Below are 22176 nucleotides of genomic sequence, written 5' to 3' on the forward strand. Positions count from 1 at the left end.
ATCAGTTGTGCCTAAGCCCTCATCAGGCTTAGCCCCCCAGACTGCTCAATCATCAGAATAAAAATACTATCAATGCATTGCTTGGGGCTGGTTTTCACCCTTGCAAGTCGCTTGGGGCTCTTTTTAGCCCTCAGATGCACTTGGGGCTCGTTTTAGCTCCCGGGAATACATCCGGATTCTCTCTAGTATATCAGACAACTTCTCTTATCTTTACTCCGCGTGATATCCGAACTTCATGCGATCTCGTTCCCACATCACGCGTGGGGCTAAATGTTTGGGCTAAGTCCATTGTCCTAAGCCCATTGACCTGGAATTACGAAAATACCCCTCCGTTATCCAGCCCATCATTAGTCAGTACCAAGTACGGATTTACCCCTAATCTATCCAACTAAGTACAACTTCTGCCACCTGAAAGTACATCTATAAATAGCTCTCCAATCATTAGCAATGGGAACTTTTTCCTAATTCTCTACTTTCTCTCTCTACTTTCTCTCTCTAAAGTACGATCGCTGACTTAAGCATCGGAGGGGCTTTCCCGGGTCACACCCCCGGGGCAGTTAACCTTCTCTCTCTTTTGCAGGCCTAGCTCTCGGACAGCAAGGCATAGAGGAGGGAAATTCGGACACTATTAGGACTTTTGCCTTAAGACATCTTGACATTATTACTGTAACCCCGAGGAATACTCTAAGACTCCCAGGAGCAACTCTGTTTTCCAGAAACAATTTTATTTCTCTATATGGTGTTTAAGAGACGAACATTCAAATATCAAACTTTTGAGTACAGACAGCACACTAGTCAAACTTTTATTACCTACTTGGAAACCATAAATTTGAGCATTCCCAGTAAAAACTTACGAGTTACGTCGTATGTAGTAGAGTTGAATTGCACAAGCTTACATATAGCCGTAATTATTATTTATATCATAAATGAATACAATGCTATATATAGTATTGTTATTATATATATATATATAACAATTTTCTTTTTTGTTTTCACAACTACATACATGGAATGAATACAAGCTAAAATGAAATAGACCTATCTCTAATATTGAAAATTACAAAAAGAAATCAATTAAAGCGATTTTGCAAGAAGAAAATTGGAAACTTGCAAATTACAAGAATCATTAGAAATTAGGGGTTTGGATTACCCCCTTTTAACTTCTTAATTATTATTATAATTAATGATCCAAACCCTAAACAGGCTTTAAACCGTGCTTCATTGCAGATTTCCACACCACATCAATTCTATCCACATCAATTGCACCAACCTCATGATGTGTCCACCCTTCTAGTGAATGAACCACTCCTCCAGCATGACATGCATGTACAACTCCTCTTTCCATTGTATACTGCAATAATTCATCCCAAAAATTTAATAACAAATATATTATGATTTAATTTTATGCTTCTTTGAAATAAATGTTTGTATGTTTAAGGATGTGTCAGCATATAAGCCATATACGTGTACTCAATCCGTTCACAAAAGATGTTCAAAGTTAGAATAATTATTTGATGAGAGATTTTGGTTATGGGTATTCATCGATACTTGTGAGAAAAAACATGCTTAAATAGTTAAAATGGAATGGTGTACTTAAGAAAGGCAGGTAGAAACAATTCACGATTTTTTTTTTTAGATTTAGTAAGTTCATATACCGTCACAAGCCTTACTTTAGCGTTTTACAAGTATCTACTTTGCTATAATCATACAAGATAACATTAGTCTTCTCTTGAATTAAGCTTAAAAATGCAATTATAATTTGTAAAAATATGTAGACATCAATTACATTTATAACTAGTAGGTGAATCATTATTATATAAGCAAGGAAGCTACGGAAACTTAAGTTGGATAATGAAAGCCACTGTTGGCCGGCCACAGTTAATAGATCTTTGGAATTGGTAGAGATTCATACGTTATAAATTGGTTGCAATCAACTAATTTAAATAAGATATTTTATAAATATTTGTTACTTCAATAAGATATTGTCTTATTTAGTCAATGATTGTGAGATATGTCATCACCTATCATTAATCACATCATGACTAATGCATCATATACTCCATATACATGGTTGTGTGACGATGTATAAATCTAAGAAGGGTCATGTTTATAACTAGTGTATCTAGTTCAAGACCAAAAAAAAAATCGTAAAATCGTTTAAAAGGTTTAGGTTTGAATGAGCCCTTAGCAACTAATAACTCGCTTCTTTTACTAGTCCAAGTTGTGTTTCAACTTGGCCTGGTCAACTGGCCTGTCACTTTTAATTAAGAGTTACAAGAGTTATACATAATGCATGTGACGATGACATAATTTAAACATGAAGTAAAGTATAGTTTTATATAACGTGTGAAATAAAAGGCGCTTAATTACCTCGCAACTGCCAAGACCTTGGGCATCCTCAGGCAACTTCATGGCAGCAAGATCACCATAAGTACAATCTCTTCTAAAATGCAAGATAGGTGGAACCACAAATTGATGAAAATGGGCCCCGGTTGGTGCCCAATTTTGCTCCCTTGGTGTGATCCATTTTCCTACTATCCATGTCTGTAGTATACATTGCAAAATGAATTTCATGTGTTATGTTATGGTCCCAATTATCCAAAAATTGTAAGTAATAGTAATTGCACCTTCATATAGATATACTTTTTAGTTTGGATCATTCATTTTATACTTTTGTTTGTGCTTGTAGTACGGAGAGATATTTTCATTCCAATTAAACGTACACAAACCTATCTATACACATTTACATATAAACTTTTATGTATACGTTTAAGGAAAACTATTGCTGTTACTTCAAGGCACCAGTCAGAAATTTTGGTTGTTTGATGTCCATTTAAAGATCGAGTATGTTTTCGACATGGTCATAAATATTCGAGTGAGGTTTAAAGTATCATATATAATAAATTACCTTGCAATTCTTGGCTGCTTGGTACTTAGTCACTTGTACTAAGTATTTTTGACATTCTACTGGAGCTTCCTTTTGAATTTTTTGAAACCTCTCAGTTGATAGAGTCAACATCTGCAATATTATTGTACAAATATAAGTAAAATTTAAATAATCAAGATAGTAAATAAAGTACTTTTTTTTTTTTTTTTTTTGACAGAAGTAAATAAAGTACTTAGAATAAAAGTGTAACAATATATTTTAAATGATCCAGCACCATCTATGCTATCAGATCACAAGATTTCAGTCATATCCAATGAATGAATTAAAAGGTCTAAATGTTAGGTAAAAAGTGAAGAAAACTTGAATGCACATGTACCAATTTATAATTTCATATGCATATGTATATATATGTTCATTATTAGGGGGCCGATCAGCCAGCTAAGGAGTTAACCGAGAAAAAAAACCAACCTTCAACCCAATAAATGTTGGGTTGGTCATAATGGTTTAAGGCCACATAATATTTTAACTAGCATGTTTTATTTCCTTGTTTGCAAATACTTGTACACAATCCCTAATCGAATCATCCATCGTACTACGGTTGCTTTTCAACTTGCTAGTTTAGATGATAAAACTTCTGACATTGAACTATATTATCTTTATAGCGACGTGTGTTTGTTTGAAACAACTCATTATACTGCATGCAACAACTTGTACAACGTGACTAGGACAAAATTTTGTTGATTTTTTTGGTCACGTTGAATAGTTGTTGCACGTACTTGATGATGTTTTGGTTGTTTTTGAGTTAGAAGAATGAGGGTAATAATACTCACCAAAACTCGCACTTGTTTACGACTGAGATAAAGGGCGATGGCTCTTCCGAGCTTAGAGGTTGCACCGGTTAGGAAGACTTCCTCGACATTGTTAGGAAGTTCATGAAGAATAACTGCGGCGGTCAATGTATTACCATGAACCACACGTACTTTTAGGTTAGGATGCTTGTTAACAAACAATGTTCCTCCACCATTTAATGCTTCATTCTGCAAAATTAAATAAATTTGGATTCCAAATTAGGAAATACATAAAATTAAATTAAACATTGAGCTAGCAAAGATATGAAATTGAAAAAATTAATACCTTGTTAAGGGCAGCGAGGCTAAGAACCTTGACACCCATTTTATCTGCCTTAAGTATAGCATGCTCTATTTGCTTGTTGATGCCTTTTGTTGCAAATGGCAAGAAATACTGCCCAAGAAGAAATTTACACAAATAATTAGACAATATTTTTATTTTTTATTTTTTTTATTTTACTGAACTTAAATATCTTATTTTGTGGTCACTTATGTAACTGTGACTTAAACTTCGTATGTGTACTTTTTGTTTTGCAGGTGTTAGGTGTAATATAAAATGACACAAGTAGTGCTTATTAAGAGATAGAGGGAATATGATATAAGGTACCTGGAAACCGAACCTAGGAACAACCCAGGTATGGTGCAACTTGCCGCGGAGATTGTAGAAGGAGACGGTGAAAGGCTTGGCCCATGCCCACATCATGAACATCACTAAGAAAACAATTGGCCAACAAGGCAAGAGAAACCATTTCACGGAGAAGGGCAAGGCTGCATATGCTCGGAACAACCATGGGACATGCAAGGCTGATGATATGTCCACTACATGTGCTAAGAACACAAAGTCTGGCACCTTCACATTTTTCTCTGTACATTAAGACTTGATGTTAATTACTTGTGTAATTTGACCATTCAATATCCAAATCTAATGTGTATTTTCAAATTATCGACCAACTCAATGTAATTTGGTAACAATGTATGATTACGATTTTCACGATCAAAGTTATGCATTGCATTGATACGCGTAAAAGTTAAATGTTAGCAGTGGTATTAAAAACATTAAAAGTATATGTAAAATGATCTATCCGTAACAATATTACAAGTCCATGCTATCTTGTTTTTTGTTCGATCATACAAGACCAAATAATTTGTACATTAATATCAATAATTAGGTAGGGTATAAGGTGATATGGGCTAGTACAAGTGCACATGTAATGACCCCAGCGGCCCAGCCTTAATAAAAAACAAATGTAACACATAATTTTTTTTTTTTCTTTCTATGAATGAACCAATGATCGAGTAATATATTGCCCTTTCTAACTCTCCTAGCATATCTATTTATGTGAGAAATCATTTAATATAAGAAAATGACAAATAACACATGAAAAATAAAAAATAAAAAAAAATTAACCAAACTTTCACATTTTAAGAAAGATTTGTTCAGTAAGATGTGAAAAAAAGTTCTTGAATATTTCCAAACCTGAATTTAGACTTATTTGCTTTTGCATCTCCCACGATTTGCCGTTAAGAGTATTCCCCAATAAGTCGTAAATTGGCATAAATAGACAGAAATTACAATCTTTCTCTGAATGATGTATGCTGTGATATCTGCAAAATTTAGTAATATAATTCAACATTAATTTCTTTTCTTTCTTTGTTCATGAGTAACATTAATTACTTGGAGTAGTTTTTGGACTCAATTAGGTAAGAAGTTAACAATACTAATTGATAAGCAAAAGCTAGAATATGTGTTTAGCTCAAATTGTTCTAAATTTTGTCGAACAAATAAAAATGTTCCACGCGGTTTAATATAAGACTTGTTGATAAGAAGTTTAGATAGACATCATACAAAGTACATACTTGAAAACACTATAATATCAATGAAACTTCATTTTCGCTAAAGTTATCAACTTCATACAATCATACATACTTTGAATTAAAACAATCAATTATGCACATCTGGCATGGTGTATAAACTTTTTATTTTTACTTTTTATTTTTTAACTCTTAATTATTAGCAAGCATGCATTTGACAACACTTAACCCTACATGAATCCTTTGGAAGTTAGATCACATTAATGTTTACTTGTTACAATTCATTTTATTTTGTTTATAAATTTATTAAAACAGGCCTAGTGGCATGCGAAATAAAACCAGTTCTATAGTACAAAAGGACTCGTAATTAATCTGAAGTAACATATTTATTACTCTTCCATTCTTCTGTGGTGCCCATAAAGTTGGAATGAGGTGTTTCATCAATTACTTTCCTTTTTTTTTTTTTTTACTTAAATCATTCAAATATGAAAATCTACCTTATACATTTTAGAATTACCCGTATTTTTGTTTAAGATTTAATAATTGATTGAGCCAATAGAAGTAGAGATTGAAATACTTACGTAGGAGTGTATAGAAGGTATTTAAGGATAGGCAAAACTTCAAAAATTTGATGTGGGAAAATTTCAACATTGGAGTGTCCCAAGCATCTTAAGAAATCAAATGCCAAAACATAGGTGTAAATCAAGCCTATTGAACCATATCCCATCAAAGCTGCTCCAACCAATGGAATTCCCATGATCCCCAACAAGAGTATGTGCTCTAAGAATGTTGCATTTCCCGCTGCAAAAGTTCATACCAAAAGTGTTAAGTAGAATACGTTTTTTTATCTGCTGATTTTTACTTATTTGAACTTAGTTTAATTGTAAGTTAAATATGGTATCCGGAGGTACCTAACTTATCTCTAATCATATTTTATTAAATGACCACTTCTTTTTCTCTTTAATTAATAAATAAATAAATCAAATCAAATTTTTACATAATTTCTTTAGTAGAAAATGGTGGAAACATCTAACATTTAAGCCTAATACATAATTAACTAATTAAACATGTTAATTAAATTATTGGTCTAATTATACTAGTTAAGTTACGTTCTAGTCATATCAATCTTTTTTAATACAATAATTTATGTTATTACTTGACAACCATACATAAATAAATGATTTTAGGTAGCATAAACCAAAATTATACGCAAATTAAATAAGTTAGTTGCAAAACTTACCAGTATAAGGCTGAAGTACAGGAGATAAATGATGTAGTGAATGATAATTGTTGTATAATTTTGGTTGGTTATGAAATAACCTATGTATCGTATAATACAACGGCTCCGAAACTACCATATGAATTAACAAAGCTGCAATTAATCCTTTTACGTTCCATAACACGTTCCAATTTGTTAAGGATGGGAACATATACAACATTAAGCTTCCAACTAATGCTTGAAGAATTATGAAATTATCCCTGTAATAATTAAATCATATAAAATAAGAATCATATGATAAATTTAAATTTATATGTTGTATAAATATAAATAATAGTGTATGATATGAATGAACATACCAATTCCACTCGTGATCGATTTGCTTAAAATCGATTCCTTTGTGGTTAATTCGGCGCTTAAGGCTAAGGAAGAGCATGTTGCAATAAGTATGCCAAAGTTGATGGAGAACACCTCTAAGACTACATAGCAATAGAATATGGAAGCTCCATGTATTGCTTATTGATTCTCCTTTCCACCATAGTTGTGCTACTTGTGCAATAAACGGGCCGTATAGAATATACTACAAGTAGATAAATTTTTAAGTTGGTTTGTAACTCGGATCAACTTGTATTGTAACATAAATTAGGATTTAGCTTTAAGAGAAACCGCTCTGATTCTATTTTAAATTATTGATTTGATGTAATATTTCAAAATTAAAAATTAGACGAACAACAATTTTTTATTTTTTAAAAAAGATAATGATAACTAAATCAATTTATAAAGCAAAATTTCCAAAAAAAAAAAAAAAGGATTAGAGAATTAGTACCTTGTGAGAGCCCAAGTTCTCCCATGGCCAATTAGCAAGAGGAGCACCCATGTTTTCTTCCCTTTTTTTTTTTTTTCTCTTTCCAAATCCAACTAAACTTTTCTTAATCCTTTAATTTACCTAGATCAAAAGAATATTATGCCCAAAATCTTGCTCTTTTTGTGAGTAAGGTTCCAATAATAAAGGAGGGTAGCTAAAAGAAAATAGAAAAGGTGAGACAAAGAGACAAAGATTGTAAATGGTAATAAAATAAAATAAAATAAAAGAAAATTTGAGTAGTTGATGAGATAGAATTATTAATTAAGGTGTATATTAGCTAGAGAGAAGAAGATGAGATATTTTTTCCAATTTAGTTTCTCAAAGAGGAAAAAATGTCTTACAAAATAAAATGTATGTGATACTTAGATCTGAAGGACTGAAACCAAAAAACTACTAGTTTATAAAGGGCATCAAGTAACCTGCCCTAATTAAATGCACTAGTAGTACCATAAGATTACAGTTAGAGGAAATATGTCCCAATCAATTTGGGTTTCTTTTGGTTGGAAGTAGGGTACTATTTTGCTACTTCTTCTGTTCTTTTGATTTTAATTATTTTTCTCGGAAAAGAAATTTCTCGGTAACTTGTCGAATTTAAGAGTTAATGAATTATTCTCGCAACTGGTAAGTTGTCGACTTTAAGGGTTGATGAATTATTCTCAGGCACACAAAATACCGAGTATGAAACGAGTTTTAAAATATTTACTACATCAAGAAGATTCAAAAGTTGTGTTCTAAAAATGGTGTTTAAAGGTAGAAGAGGAATGAGCTAAAACAAGGAGGCAATGTGGCTTCAATTAATGCTCTCTTTTAAATAAAATAAAATAAAAAATAGATTGATGAACAATAATGATTAATTTATTGGTGGGAAAAGTCTTAAACGTGTTTCTTTGATTTACTAATGTAGTAAAAACCTTAGGTGTGTGTATTTAGGCTATAAATAAGGATTTAATTAGAAAATTTATTAGTTTATAGTTTTGGAAGTTAATTAAGGAAGAATAATACAAGTATAAGAATTACGTGCACGATTATTTGAGAAGAGGGGAAGAAGGTTTCCTTGTGGATAATGTTTGCATTGTTTGGGTTCAAAGGGAGAGAAATTCCAAGGGGTGAAACATTTTTGTGACCATATTTTGGTTATAATTTGAGAAAATGTAGCTGAGTTTAAGGCCAACACTAATTAAGTGATGATTTAGTTCACTTTTAGTAATTATCCTAACGTTATGGAGTCAAGATTATTAAGTATCTTATTTTTCACACTTTTTTTGTGAAATAATACCTTTTTTGTTATTTTTTTTTTACACGAGTAATTATTTAAAATAGTACCAAAAAATCAAATTCTTGTGGATGAAATTTTCTACAAGGAGGTACATAGTATTATAGGGCGTCTCTTTTCTCTTATTTGTATTCAATTGATTGCTTGGCAGCTTGGGGTGTGATCTTGCCTTGTATTAAATCATGCTAAACGTGATTAATGGGGTGAAGAGCAAGATCTTGGGTCTACCTCCTATCCATCTAATTTATGATGATATTTGTAAAAATAGCATGTCATCATTTGATTTTTGTAACTTTTCTCATGTTATAATTGGGTTGTAACTTCGTTGCTCACTTAGAACAACTCCAATGGCAAGTTAATTGTCTCAATTAATTAGCTTGCCATGCTTCCTTTTAGCTAATTCATACCACAATGGTTAACTTAATTAACATTTAGATTTTTCAGCTTTATTTTTTAAATAATTAGTACTTTACTAGAGACAATTAATTTCTAATTAGCCAGCTAATTTGCTTGGCATTAGCTTGACCAAGCTAATTATTAATTAAATATACTCCAATGGTTGGGCCATTAGCTCGAAAATTATAAGTAACTATTTGGAACATGTGTTTATTTATTTTTATTTTTTTCTTCAGAGTATTACTACTTTGACTGTTTGACATATATTGATTTCATTTAATAACAAGCCCAAGCTACCTTTCGTTTAATTACTTGATATTTTTTCTCTTTAAATTAGTAATATAATAATTCAACGTAGATTTGAATTGACTTAATGAATAAAAACTTTCTATGTTTTATTTACTTATAATACTTCACTTTTTAGTTTTCACGCTTGCTAATGTATTATTTCAACTGCTAATATTTTTATTTACCAATATACAAAATTATAAAATTTTGATATTATTAAAGTATATATTAAGACGAATCAAACAAGATCTCACATGACTTTATTTCTTCCTACACAAACTTTTAAATAAAACGGATGTTCAATAAATTACTGAACATCTGTTATAAAGTGATAATAAAAGGCGTAAAAGTTACACTTAAACGCACAAAAGTTACTTTGACATATATAAGAGTTATTTATGTTTCATTGATAAATTTGACAAAAGTGATACTAAACTTGACAAAAGTAACACTAAATTTGACAAAAGTGAACTCGATGTACAATAAATTACTGAAAACCGGGTGTATACAAAAGTGATTGTTCTTCCTAATAGTATAAAAGTTAAAGTGTTGCAAGTTTAAAAAAAAAAAAAAAAAGGAAGTATATTTGTTCATATATAGCAATCTTAAGCCACTTTCTTTGTGGCCTTGTGCGTGGGATCAACCTTGATTTAACCTGGTACATTATTAAGTGGATAAGCCAGGTTTTTAATTTCATTAAGTGTGCAAGCACCTATAAAATATTCTCGTACGTCATTGCTAGGGACTAACAATATTTGGATTAGTTATTTTATTAATATTTGATAAGCTTTTGATTCAATTACATGCTTCAATAATTGTTGTTCATTGTTATTTGACCTTTTTTTTTATCTGTTTCTAGTTATCTTTAATTTGTTTCATGCACACTCGATATGAATTACTATGTATTTGACATAGGATATCAAAGTCAAAGCTATTGTACATAAGCAAGGAAGTAAGATCGACAATGAATATTGTAAATTTCAAACTGAAACCACAATAATCATACATTTAGTTTATTGAAGCATTATGGTAGTCATATTTCAATCGACCATTGTAAAATTTTAATGACTCGTATGCTCTTCAATGACTATGTTATAAGCCATGTTGATGTTGGTTTCTCGAAGAAAGTAACACGATATTTCATATCTCTATGAGACAGCCCAAAAGCCTGCAAGCTTGATACAAGGGAGATATTGGTTAGTTAGTGTCTTCCTAGAGAAATTCATGGCCAAGAAAAGACTTTAAGCTAAGATTACACAATTTTCTTAAGTTGATAATGAATGAATCATTTTGTGATGCCTAGAGGAGATTTATTTCCACGATAGCAAAATCTCTTAAGCTATCATCCAAGTGGTTAGAACAACATTAAGAAGAGAGGTAAATATGATGTTGATGCTATCACCATGTTGGCCGGATATTCTGTGAACAGGCATAATCTACGAATTCGCATCGATTGATATTGTTTTGGATCATCTATAGCAACCTCACGTCAAATTTATGAAGTGCAAGGTCACATACTATACTGTTAATAGATGTCAAATTAATTAATTTAACAACGATGGGATGACAATTAAACATGACAATGCCCTTTACTATTCCAAATCTCCAATCAAAGGCGGCTATATGACCCTTACTCTAATACAAACAATCAGGAATTTAAACAAAAATAATTAAGCTAAACAAAAACCACCCCGCAACATATTCAACATGATAGATTTTGATCTAGGTCATACATCTCCTTGCAAACATCTTATATTTATTGATTAGGGTGGGAATTCATCTTTGCATTAATTGTGCTAATGGTAAAGCTAGCTTAACCCTAGATGTTTGTTTTAAATATTTGAAAATTTTAATTTGTTATTATAATTGCATGTTTTTAAAAAAAATTTTTTGATTTTTTTTGGAATTTTGATTTTATTATTATTATTTTTTTTTTATAATTGCATGCAATGGTTAGATAGTTCGATTTACTCATCATGATTTGTTTGTTATTACTTACTGGAAATAGTCTAAGTCAACTAAGCATTTTCAAATTTTGTGATAAAGTAAGAGAACCAGTTAACTTTCATTTTTGTTTGGTTTGCAATGTGCTTACCAAAACTATTCATAAATTAATATTATGCAATAAGTTTCAAATTGGAAACATCACTAGTAATTTGTAAACCAGTTAATCAGCATAATAATTTTGTTTTAGTAAATATTAGTTGATAAAAACATAGTCTTTTTTATACTCCCTCCGTTTCATAATGTTAGTCCCATATGGAATCAATCACATAAAATAAGAAAAGAAATATATTTGGAATCTAACATTAAAGTACAACATAATTCATAATTAGTTAACCTTATTTAACTTTTTAAAATTTTTATTAGGAAATCACAAGTCATAATTGCATAATTTAAGGTAAAGATTTCCTTACTTAGAGTCATGTCATCAATCCATAACTTATTAATTCCAAAAAAAATCAAGTCATAAATGAAATATATTCAATATGGGTATATCTTTTTGAAACGCCCAAAATAGTATATGGGACTAACATTATGAAACGGAGGGAGTAAAATTTATTCGTAATTAATTAGCATTAAATTAGGTTTGATAGATTAGATTATGTTTAATCATTTATAATAATTTCAACTTTCAATTCTGAATGTTAAAGTCTATAGTTACTTCTTCGGTTTTAAAAAATATTCCATTATCTATTCATGCAATTATAATTGTAAAAAATTGATCATCAGCTAAATAATTAAATTTTATATAAGAAAAAAAAAATCATGTGGGATTGTTTTGGCTTTTTTTAATGTTTGTTTCCATTATATCAACTTAACTCGTCCTGTTGTCCTAGTTAACTAATTAATAAGATAGGGTAAGTAGGGTTATTCCACTCTATGAAAATCAAGTAAGCATAAACTTCAAAGAGGCCACTAGACAGCTAATGAAATGGTATTTGAGGAACAATTTAATTTTAAGGTAGGCTAGGGTTATGAATTGGAATTTCCCACTGGATATTAAAAATATACTACCTCCGTTTCTTATTATGTGCAACAAATAAAGTAATATTTTATATCTCAAATAAGGGTCTATTCTCTTCACCTTATTTTCAGTTCAATTCAATTTAGCTCCAATAATTAAGTTCAGTTCAATTTAGTTCTTATCTTAATTTCCTTCTCTCATAAAATATTCAGTTCAGTTCAGTTCAGTTCTAATAAGTTCAATTCAGTTCAGTTCAGCTCAGTTCAGTCAATCAGAATTGGCCCTAATACCCCTTTGTTACTTAGTAAGAAACGGAGGTAGTATATGTCATCATTGTAACATAGAATCCATGTAAGACATTTAACTATTATTGGTATATATGTCTCCTTTTTTAATTCCACTTGACGTTTGCCGGCAAAGATTTCAAGAAGGGGTCAAGGCCACAAACTCTATTCAAAATTCAACTTTCGTTGAAGTGTTGAACCTTGAGGTACGGTATCTAGTCATGCAAAGATCGTATATCAAAATATCTAGATAGGTACTCCTCTAATAATCTAAGGCACATCAATCCTCTTCTACAACACACAAGACATCAACTAGCCTATCTTTCAAGATTGATTCTTCACTATCGAGCATAGGTTAACTAGGTAACATCAACCATACAATATAAGCCCCGTTGGCCCATTTCCAACGCGGCTTGCTTTTTTTCTCTCCTTCTGATCTCTTCAATTCTTTTATCCTTCTCCTCCACTCTGGTGATGAAGTAACGGTGATCATAAAGTGGCTTCCATTTTTTCCAATCCTCCTTTTCTTTTTGATGCTTCAATCTCTACTCTTCACCATTGCATGGTTCTCTATAGCATAAACATTAAACCTACAAATAGAGGAACAATTACTCCAATAACACAAGTGCAAGCTAAGGGAAAATAAGGCAGTAAGAAGAGAAAAGTATGCCAAAACAAAAAATCCTAATATAAAATGCAAGCTAAAGTGCTCTAGACTATATGATGATTACTTATTATCCTAAATAAGCCTAAGCTAACAAATTAGTATAAAACTCACTTCACATGCATACTACTCATGTCATCTCTTTTTTGTGATAGAACTAGAATGACTTTTCTATGTTAATAATGGCCCGTGCATTATACTCTTAATTGATCTTAATTTAACATTCATTTAGTTATTAAGGGTATTATGCAGCATAATTTTAAAGTTTTGGGGTGCAAGGTGCATTTTTCAAGGGCAGTATACATTACTCTTTAAAATTAATATTGTACAATGTATACCTAACAATAAAATTTATACCAATTAAACGTGTTACATGACTGGTTTAATTTGATTGATATCTACAAGATATTAATTACAATGAACCCTCGTAACCAACTCAAAACTTCTCTACATTTCTACAATGTGTCTTAAAAAATAAATTAATCTCTATATACTAAAAAGTTAAGATACTATGTGTCAAAAAAAAAAAGTTAAGATACTAATGATAGAGTATAAAACATATTCTTTGACTTCAACCACCAATTTAATATTTTGGTTAAGATGGTCCTCTAATAATTATGATACCAAACCCAACGTGACACCAAAGTCACACGTTCGATCTCATCCACCCCAGCCTCATTTCAAATTAAAGTAGAATATTAAGTAGTGTTGTGTTTGGTGAGGCTCGTTCTACTACCGTTTCTGCTCCCTACTACATTATATTATTGGTTAAATAGTATGGAATGAATAAGCCAACAAGAGTAAGACCTCTTAATATAAACAAGTATCAAAACCGTACCCTAACTCTTTGGAGAGAGGAATCAAGAAATCTACGAGATTTGTAATCCCACAAATTACAATTAAAATATTGTTTTCGTATATTTTCTTCCCTCTTTATTTGTAGTGTAAGTTTGAATTTTATGGATTACAAATTGGCAATCCCGGTAGGACAATTTTCACTCTTCATTAGCAGCTTTTGGTTGAGTGGATCCTTTAACATAATTGTTATTAAACAAAAAAAAAAAAAAAAAGGTTAGTGCTAAGAAAGAAGCTCACTATATACGGAGTAGCTAGCTTCAAGGCCAACCGTCAGCCTCACTTACACGTCACACCTAACCCGTAAGCAAAAGAAATTTCCAAGATAAAAAGCAATATAATTACATCAACAATTGATTTGATGTTTCTAATTAACAAACATATGCTTGGCCATTAAACATATGCTCACTAGTAGAAAAATTCAAAAAAACACCGGTTAATGGCCACCGGTTTGTGAAAATCGGTGGCTTAAAAAATGGGCGGTTTATTCAAACCAAACCCAAATTGCCACCGGTTCACTTCAAACCCGTGGCAATAATCCAAAGGCCACCGGTTTTGAACCGCTTGGCCATTAAACATATTGAATTATTGATGTATTATTCCATATTTTCTAAACTTTATCAACGGTGCATTTTTTAAAATGAGAGTACCTCATGCATCACTTGAAACATCGGGAGTACATACATGCGAAGTTACCAATATTATTAGTATTCTAACATGCATCAAGCTTTAGTTTAGATTGCTAATTTAATTACTACTCATAGTATTTTTATATAATTAATTTTTTGAATAAAATTACTACTCGTAGTTAATTACCTACAAGGCTACAAGGTATGATTCCATAAAAATACGGAGTATTCTTTAACTTTCCTTTGTTTTTAGTCCTAAATCAATCTATATTATACATATTCTAAAGATATCTTCTTTATCAATGTGATAGTTAAGATAGGCATCTATCAAAATTTCCAAAGTATGATTTGTAAATTTTGTAGCAACAATGAAAAAATAACGGCAATATAAGTTTATCTGTCAGAAAAACGAATTTTTGTTAATCTGGTGTCAATTATGTAAATATAATGAAAAAGCGTGTTTATTTATTCAGTACTTTTGGTGAGCTGTCCAATTACTGTTTGCAACTTGCATTTACTATTTGATCAGGAAATTACACATATACTCCTCAACTAGTACATGAAAAGACGCATGTACCCTTCCACTGATACATGAAAATACGATGATACCCCGGCACAACTCAAAAAATAAATATACACTAGCTGTAAAGATCGGCATCCTATCAAATTTACATAGTGGTAGCAAATAGGCAAGTAGCAACGTAAAAATACTAACATTAGTATTTATTGCTTGCTAAAGTTTAGTATGGAGTATCTATAGTTATCTATTAAAAAGCGTTCCTAAACGAAATATGTGTCACGTGTCAGCCCTTTAAGCTCTATTAACGTGTCAAGTCATCAATATATGCCACGTGTCATGTATTTAAACACTATAAATATGCCATGTCACCTCCACAACAAGAATTAGATAGATTTGACATTTAAAAAATGCTTACATCATGACTTGAACTTGAGACCAATAAGTACTACGATACAAGTTTTAAGACCTTAGCTAACCATATACTGTGTGAATTTATCCAACAAAATTATAGTTAACTAGGATAAGATAATTAGTCCTTAATTGTACTATTTGTTACATATCATAGGATAATTTAACAACTTATATTAAATTTTGTTACAAATATTGATTATGGTTCTCCTAATACAAATCTTAATTCAAAATATTACATTTTGAAGATAATTATCAATATATTAAGCAAAAATAATCAAACGTTAATTACAAACTAACAACTCGGGGCATCGTCCGAGCCACACACTAGTTTGATTATTATTTGAGCTTCCAAAAACAACAAAGTTATACTTAACTCATCTTTTTCCTTTTCCTTCTATTTTTCTACAAGACATGTAAAAAGCACGCGATTTGTTAAAAAATGTAAGGTAGTACTACCGAGTATTGCCCATATAACAATATGATACGGTGCACCCTTTTTTGAAATATCTTACTTCTAGTTCACTTTAGTTCAGTTCCTAATTTCCTTCTCTCACAAACAATTCATTTCAGCTCTATTCAGTTCATTTCAGTTGTTTTCAGTAAATCGAAACAGACCCTTCGAATCTAATATGATTCATAGGCAAACAAAATTAATGTTTGAGGGTGCTCATAGAATGGTTACTCGAAAGCTTATCATATATTTATGTTACTTGTAAGTGTACATCTACAGGTTCGTGAAGGCTAAAATTCCTACTCCGAAATTGTTAACTATCATTGATTCAATTGCTGTACCACTTTGGTTTTATATACATATGCACTTCAATTTATATTGTAATTTTTTTGTTTGAAGTTTTTGATGTGTTTATTGTTTATTTATACATTAATAATGTTTGAGGCCCTTATTGGTTCGCTTGTCTCATACATGTAAAAGTCCATCGACCCATCCAAATATCCTCTCCAGTCTCTAATAATATATTAATATAACCCCAAAAAAATCGAAGGCTACCCATGACCAAGGGAATAATAATAATAATAATAATAATAATAATAATAATAATAATAATAATAATACTCCTTCCGTTTCAGAATGTTAGTCCTATATGGAATCAATCACATAAAATAAGAAAACAAATATATTTGAAATCTAACATTAAAGTACAACATAATTCATAAAGAATAACTTTTGTATACATCCGGTGTACAGTAATTTACCGTACATCGGGGGTCACTTTTTATTAAGTTTAGGGTCATTTTTACAATTTTTTGGGTAACTTTTATCAGTAAAGCATAAATACTTCGTAACTTTTATTTATGTCAGGGTAACTTTTATTCATATTAGGGTAACTTTTGTTCATTTTAGGGGTAACTTTATAACGGATGTTCAATATTTATTGTACATCCGATTTATTTAAAAGTTTGTCATTCGTAAATAGTTTATCTTAATTAACTTTTTTGATTTTTTATTAGGAAAGCACAAGTTATTATTTCCTTAATTAGAGTACGCCATGTCATCAATCCATAATCCATTAATTCCAAAATAATCAAGTTATAAATGAAATATATTCAATATAAACGGAGGGAGTAATATATAGTACAATTATTAAAGTGAAGATTTCACCACCTCGACCAAGAAACATGAATCATGATTCCATTCTAGATGACTCTTCGTTCACATTTTTGTTTATTTCCTTGTTTTCAATATTAGCTCATGGGGAGGTCCATCTAACGAACAAATTAAATAGAATTTTAGCAAAATTTAATTGTTTGTTGATATAAAAGGATAGATACCTAACAATAATAGTATCAACTACTATAATTAGTAATGATAGAAATATTTTGCATGCAAATCTACGTGCAAGTTCCCATCAACAAATTCAATTGTATAATGACAACCTCCCTGTGTTTTAGCTACATATAATATTCTAGACTTTTATTTAGGAAAAATAAAATAAAATTTATGTTCATTTTTAAGTGTGCAATCACATCATAACCACCTTCTGTATTTCCATTGATGACTGATATATATATTATGCTAAAAATGAAGTTGCAATGTCACTCATAGGGCCATAATTCGTCATAAAAATCATAAATAATAGTGATTATTTCCTCAAGAAATCTGCCATGTGGCAATTTATTTCGAAATTTTTAAATTTTGAACATGAAAATTAGTGGCCCTTTGTGAACAAAGGATATATATTTTGGGACTGTTCGTCGGCAGAGGTGATATAACAATGTTTTCATATTAATATCATTTTAATGTTGAATCGAAGTATGCATCGTGTCATGTATAAGAAGAGCCACGACACGTCGACACACATTCTTATGTAGACAAGATAGATTCAATTGTAGTTTCAGCTACTAGCTAGGTATTGGTTATATATGTAGTAGTGTAATACCGTGAAGACAATACTTAACTACAATAGATTTAGGTCCTATTACATCCATTGATCCATAATATTATATTATTCTTACTTGTAGATGACATTGATTAGTTTTAATTGAACAATTGCGTAAATGGATTGATACATGCATGTCAAGACTAGTATTAATTAAGAATCTATAATTAAAGCACAAAAGAGAAGCTAATTAGTTAAGTTTGCATTGTATGCATATACACGTAAACACTTAGTTTTTATTAAGTTTTGTTAGCTAGTTTTAAAGTTGCGTTTGTTAATATTAAGAAAAAAAAAAATGATCTATAAAGTGAGGACAAGGTTAAGGCACTAAGAACTCTTACCTTTTTAGGCAATTGATTGAGTTGGCTGAATATTAACCCTTCCATAACCTTGTTTAATATCATGTAAATAGACAGCTGGTCTAACTATATAATAGATGCTTTGAAAACTCAAAATTTGCATGAATTTTAACACTATAAATGATTGTGGAGAGATTGCATGCCACGATGCAAGTTTGTAATGCAATTGATCTGAGGATATCAATGTTGAGTAGTTAAATTTGCTCAAATTTATCCTTCACGTTGTGGAACCGAATGTTTCACTAATTATATGAAATCAAATATAATTGTGCAAAAATGGAAGAAAAAAAATAATAGAAAAACAATACATGCATGGACGAAAATATTACTCAAAAACCTGAGATCCAAGCTAATTAATATGTAATGTCGTGCTATCAGTACGAGATAATATAAATGTATGAGATCGATGAAGATACTTGAATTGACTCTTGAGATCTCTCAGTCTAAAGCCTAAATTTCGTTAAGCACTAAAATACACTAATTCTCTACATGACTACGTCTAGGACATCCCACCTAGAATTATGTTGTTAATTTTAGCGACCACAACATGTATTTATACTAGTACTAGAGTAAGTGTAAGCATCATAAAAGGGTCAATTTTCTCGTCATAATTTGCTCACGAACACGACACCATTGCATCCACATCTTTCCTTCCCGTTTCATCAACACAAAGTAGACGCCGATGCTACAATTATATTGGTGCTACTACTAAACCCTAGTATATCATTCCATCTTCAATTCATGCTACGTACCATCTCTAGTATACATACCCAAAACTATAATATGCTTTGACTACTTTTATACATATTGTACCTTGCCTCATTGACTTATATTATTATGGTTAGCTAGAGATGTCCTAGGGCCTCTATAGTCTAAATCAAAATAAATTGAAAAGTTGGCAACCTTTTTGTAATTATGAAGGTCAACAAAGTAGTGCAAGGGCATAAATCATATATTTAGGTCTTTTTCTTAGTTAACCTTATTTCAAATCAGATTTGAAAAGTAAATTTGGAATAAATAAATAAAAAAATTGCTTAAATAAAATAAAATCAACAAAAATAAATTAGGATAGAAAAGAAAAAAACATACTTGTATTATTTTACTACGGAGTATCATTTATCTATTTTTGGAAAATCGGTTCTTGTACAACATTGTTAGGAATGAAGCTTCCACTCTACATTTGGATGTAATTTTTTTTGCTGATAATATGCTCATTTGAGAGATCTCTAAAGTACAATGAGCATAAATTGAGCCTGATCGAGTATAGTGCATGCATGATATTAAATACTACGTACATACTTCGTAATTATTATGGGATGTCTTCTAACTGGTTTAACCACTTGTTAGGGTGTTTCAGTATTTGGGTATTAACTTCAATTTTTTTTTTTTTTTTTTATCTATTTTGATGTGTTGTCAATAATGTTATTGTGCAATATAATTATGATTTTATGTTTTGGGTGAGTTTTATTAATGAACTATGTAGTATATTATGGTCAAACACTCAAACCAACATTTTTTAATTATAACTAACTCAAAAAAATTATGGAGTATATCCAACAATCCAAGCAACTCGTACTGTATTTGTGATAACTACTTATTTCTGTTGCATTTATATATTTACAAGTCACAATATCAATAATACAAATTTGAATAAAAATAGTTATAATAGTGTGACAATACACGTATAGATACAAGTGATCGATAATTCCTATATTTCGTAAAATAACAAACTTTATATCTTTTTTTTAAAAAAATTTTATTTTCACAATGAGCTGAAAAAGTATTATATTATGTGTGTTTGGACTCACAATTTTATGAATATAAGTTTGACATTTCATATAAATTGTTCAACATCTCGACTTGTTATTACATATGTTTTAAAAGTATATTACATATGTCACATAATGGATCAAAAAATATTAAGACTTATTAAAATCATGATAATTTTGAAAACTGACAACAAAAAAGTGGAAACACCTTTTTCTTGTTTCCTGTTTTTGGTTTTTAATTTTCAAAAAAACAGGAAACTAAAAACCAAAAATGATGCCAAACAAGCCCTTAGCTTTAAGTTTTTTAACATTTCATACGGAGTATTTGTTTCTAAAACTTTATACAACTTTTTGAGTGGATTCACGAAGAAACAAACTTACCTAGTAATTTGTAATTGAATCTCAAGGGTTATTTCATTGAACATAAGAAATGCCATTTCCTAAAATTTAAAGTTAGTTTAACAATGTCAACCGTACAAGCACTAGTAAGAGTGGTAAGACTGGTAACTAGGCAAAGTTTCAGAAATCCAAATACCTTACGTCGATGAACATGAATTTATTGTGTAAAATGAGAGCCAGAGCTATAACTTATACGAGTAATATTATAATAATTTGACTGCATTGATGATATAAATTTGGAAAAAGACTTGTATAGTAGCCCCAAATAATTAAATCATAAATTAATGTTAGCGTGTTACAACATACACAAATATACAAGTTACAAGTAGAGAAATCTCCTTGCTTAATAAGGGCCTTATAGTTAGGGATGCAGTTAAGGGTCGGTAGTCATACAGCTGCCCTTGAAAAAATACGACTAGACCTTAATTCACAACTACAACTATATGTACTGTTACTTTATACATCTTCGGCAGTACGACGTCGTCACCGCAACTTGACCCAATTGATTAGTACAGCTATTCTTTATTTTGAATACATCTCATTAATTATCAACAAATTTTTTCAGTTGTTAGTTTGTTACGTACCCAATTGCCTGCCTTATACATGTGCATTGTTCTTTGCTATGTTTATTTTACCTGAAATTCAATCTCCCAACTTGTTTATTTAGTTGTTCACTTGTTTGACTTATTTGTAGTGACGTGTAGAGATCGACAACGACAATTATGTCGACGAGATTCAACTTCATGCCAATCTGCGTATTAAAATGATATCTGTACAATTTATTTTAAGCTTTTCAAAATAGCTTACTCGAATTTACTTCATTGTAAATTTGTACTTGTCCACGATAATCTAAATTTATTATTAGCCAATATGTGACGAATTTGGTTAGAATTAATTACTTTAAAGTTTACATATGAAAGTATATATCCAAATAGTCTTCTCACTCCAAATGAATTGAATGTTGTACTGTTCTGTTAATATTGTGGGAATTTATTAATTTAATATGCTAGTTCAGCTGACAAAAGTTTATACAAGTGGGGATTTCATTTACCGAACCATAGATCTCCTTAGAACACCATAAAGAGGATTGTATGATAATATGATCTTATATAAATACAAGTTGAAAAATACAAGTTGAAGATTTATCTACAATTCCAATTAATGCTATTTTTCTATATTGTAAATAATAATATCACTATCATCATATGATAATATGATCTGATATAAATACAAGTTGAAGCATCGATCTATATTCAATGAAATATTACATGATGTGCTTAATGGGATTAATACATATATGTATGTAGGAAGTATAAATTTCAACAAAAGATGTC

General features: G+C 30.5%; 1 protein-coding gene across 1 annotated transcript; it reads right to left on the reverse strand.

Moving 5' to 3' along the window:
- Window positions 1–869: 869 nt before the first annotated feature.
- Window positions 870–8008, reverse strand: LOC145610226 (very-long-chain aldehyde decarbonylase CER3-like). Its single transcript, XM_081665519.1, has 11 exons — window positions 7593–8008; window positions 7126–7346; window positions 6788–7026; window positions 6129–6348; window positions 5213–5340; window positions 4343–4599; window positions 4022–4129; window positions 3718–3924; window positions 2909–3019; window positions 2371–2544; window positions 870–1351 (listed from the first exon to the last, which is right to left on the reverse strand). The coding sequence occupies exons 1-11, from the start codon at window positions 7641–7643 to the stop codon at window positions 1196–1198; spliced, it is 1872 nt and encodes a 623-aa protein (XP_081521645.1). The 5' UTR covers window positions 7644–8008; the 3' UTR covers window positions 870–1195.
- Window positions 8009–22176: the final 14168 nt, after the last annotated feature.

The sequence above is a fragment of the Chenopodium album genome, chromosome 24 (genome assembly GCF_948465745.1).
Source record: "Chenopodium album chromosome 24, dcCheAlbu1.1, whole genome shotgun sequence".
Lineage (NCBI taxonomy): Eukaryota > Viridiplantae > Streptophyta > Magnoliopsida > Caryophyllales > Amaranthaceae > Chenopodium > Chenopodium album.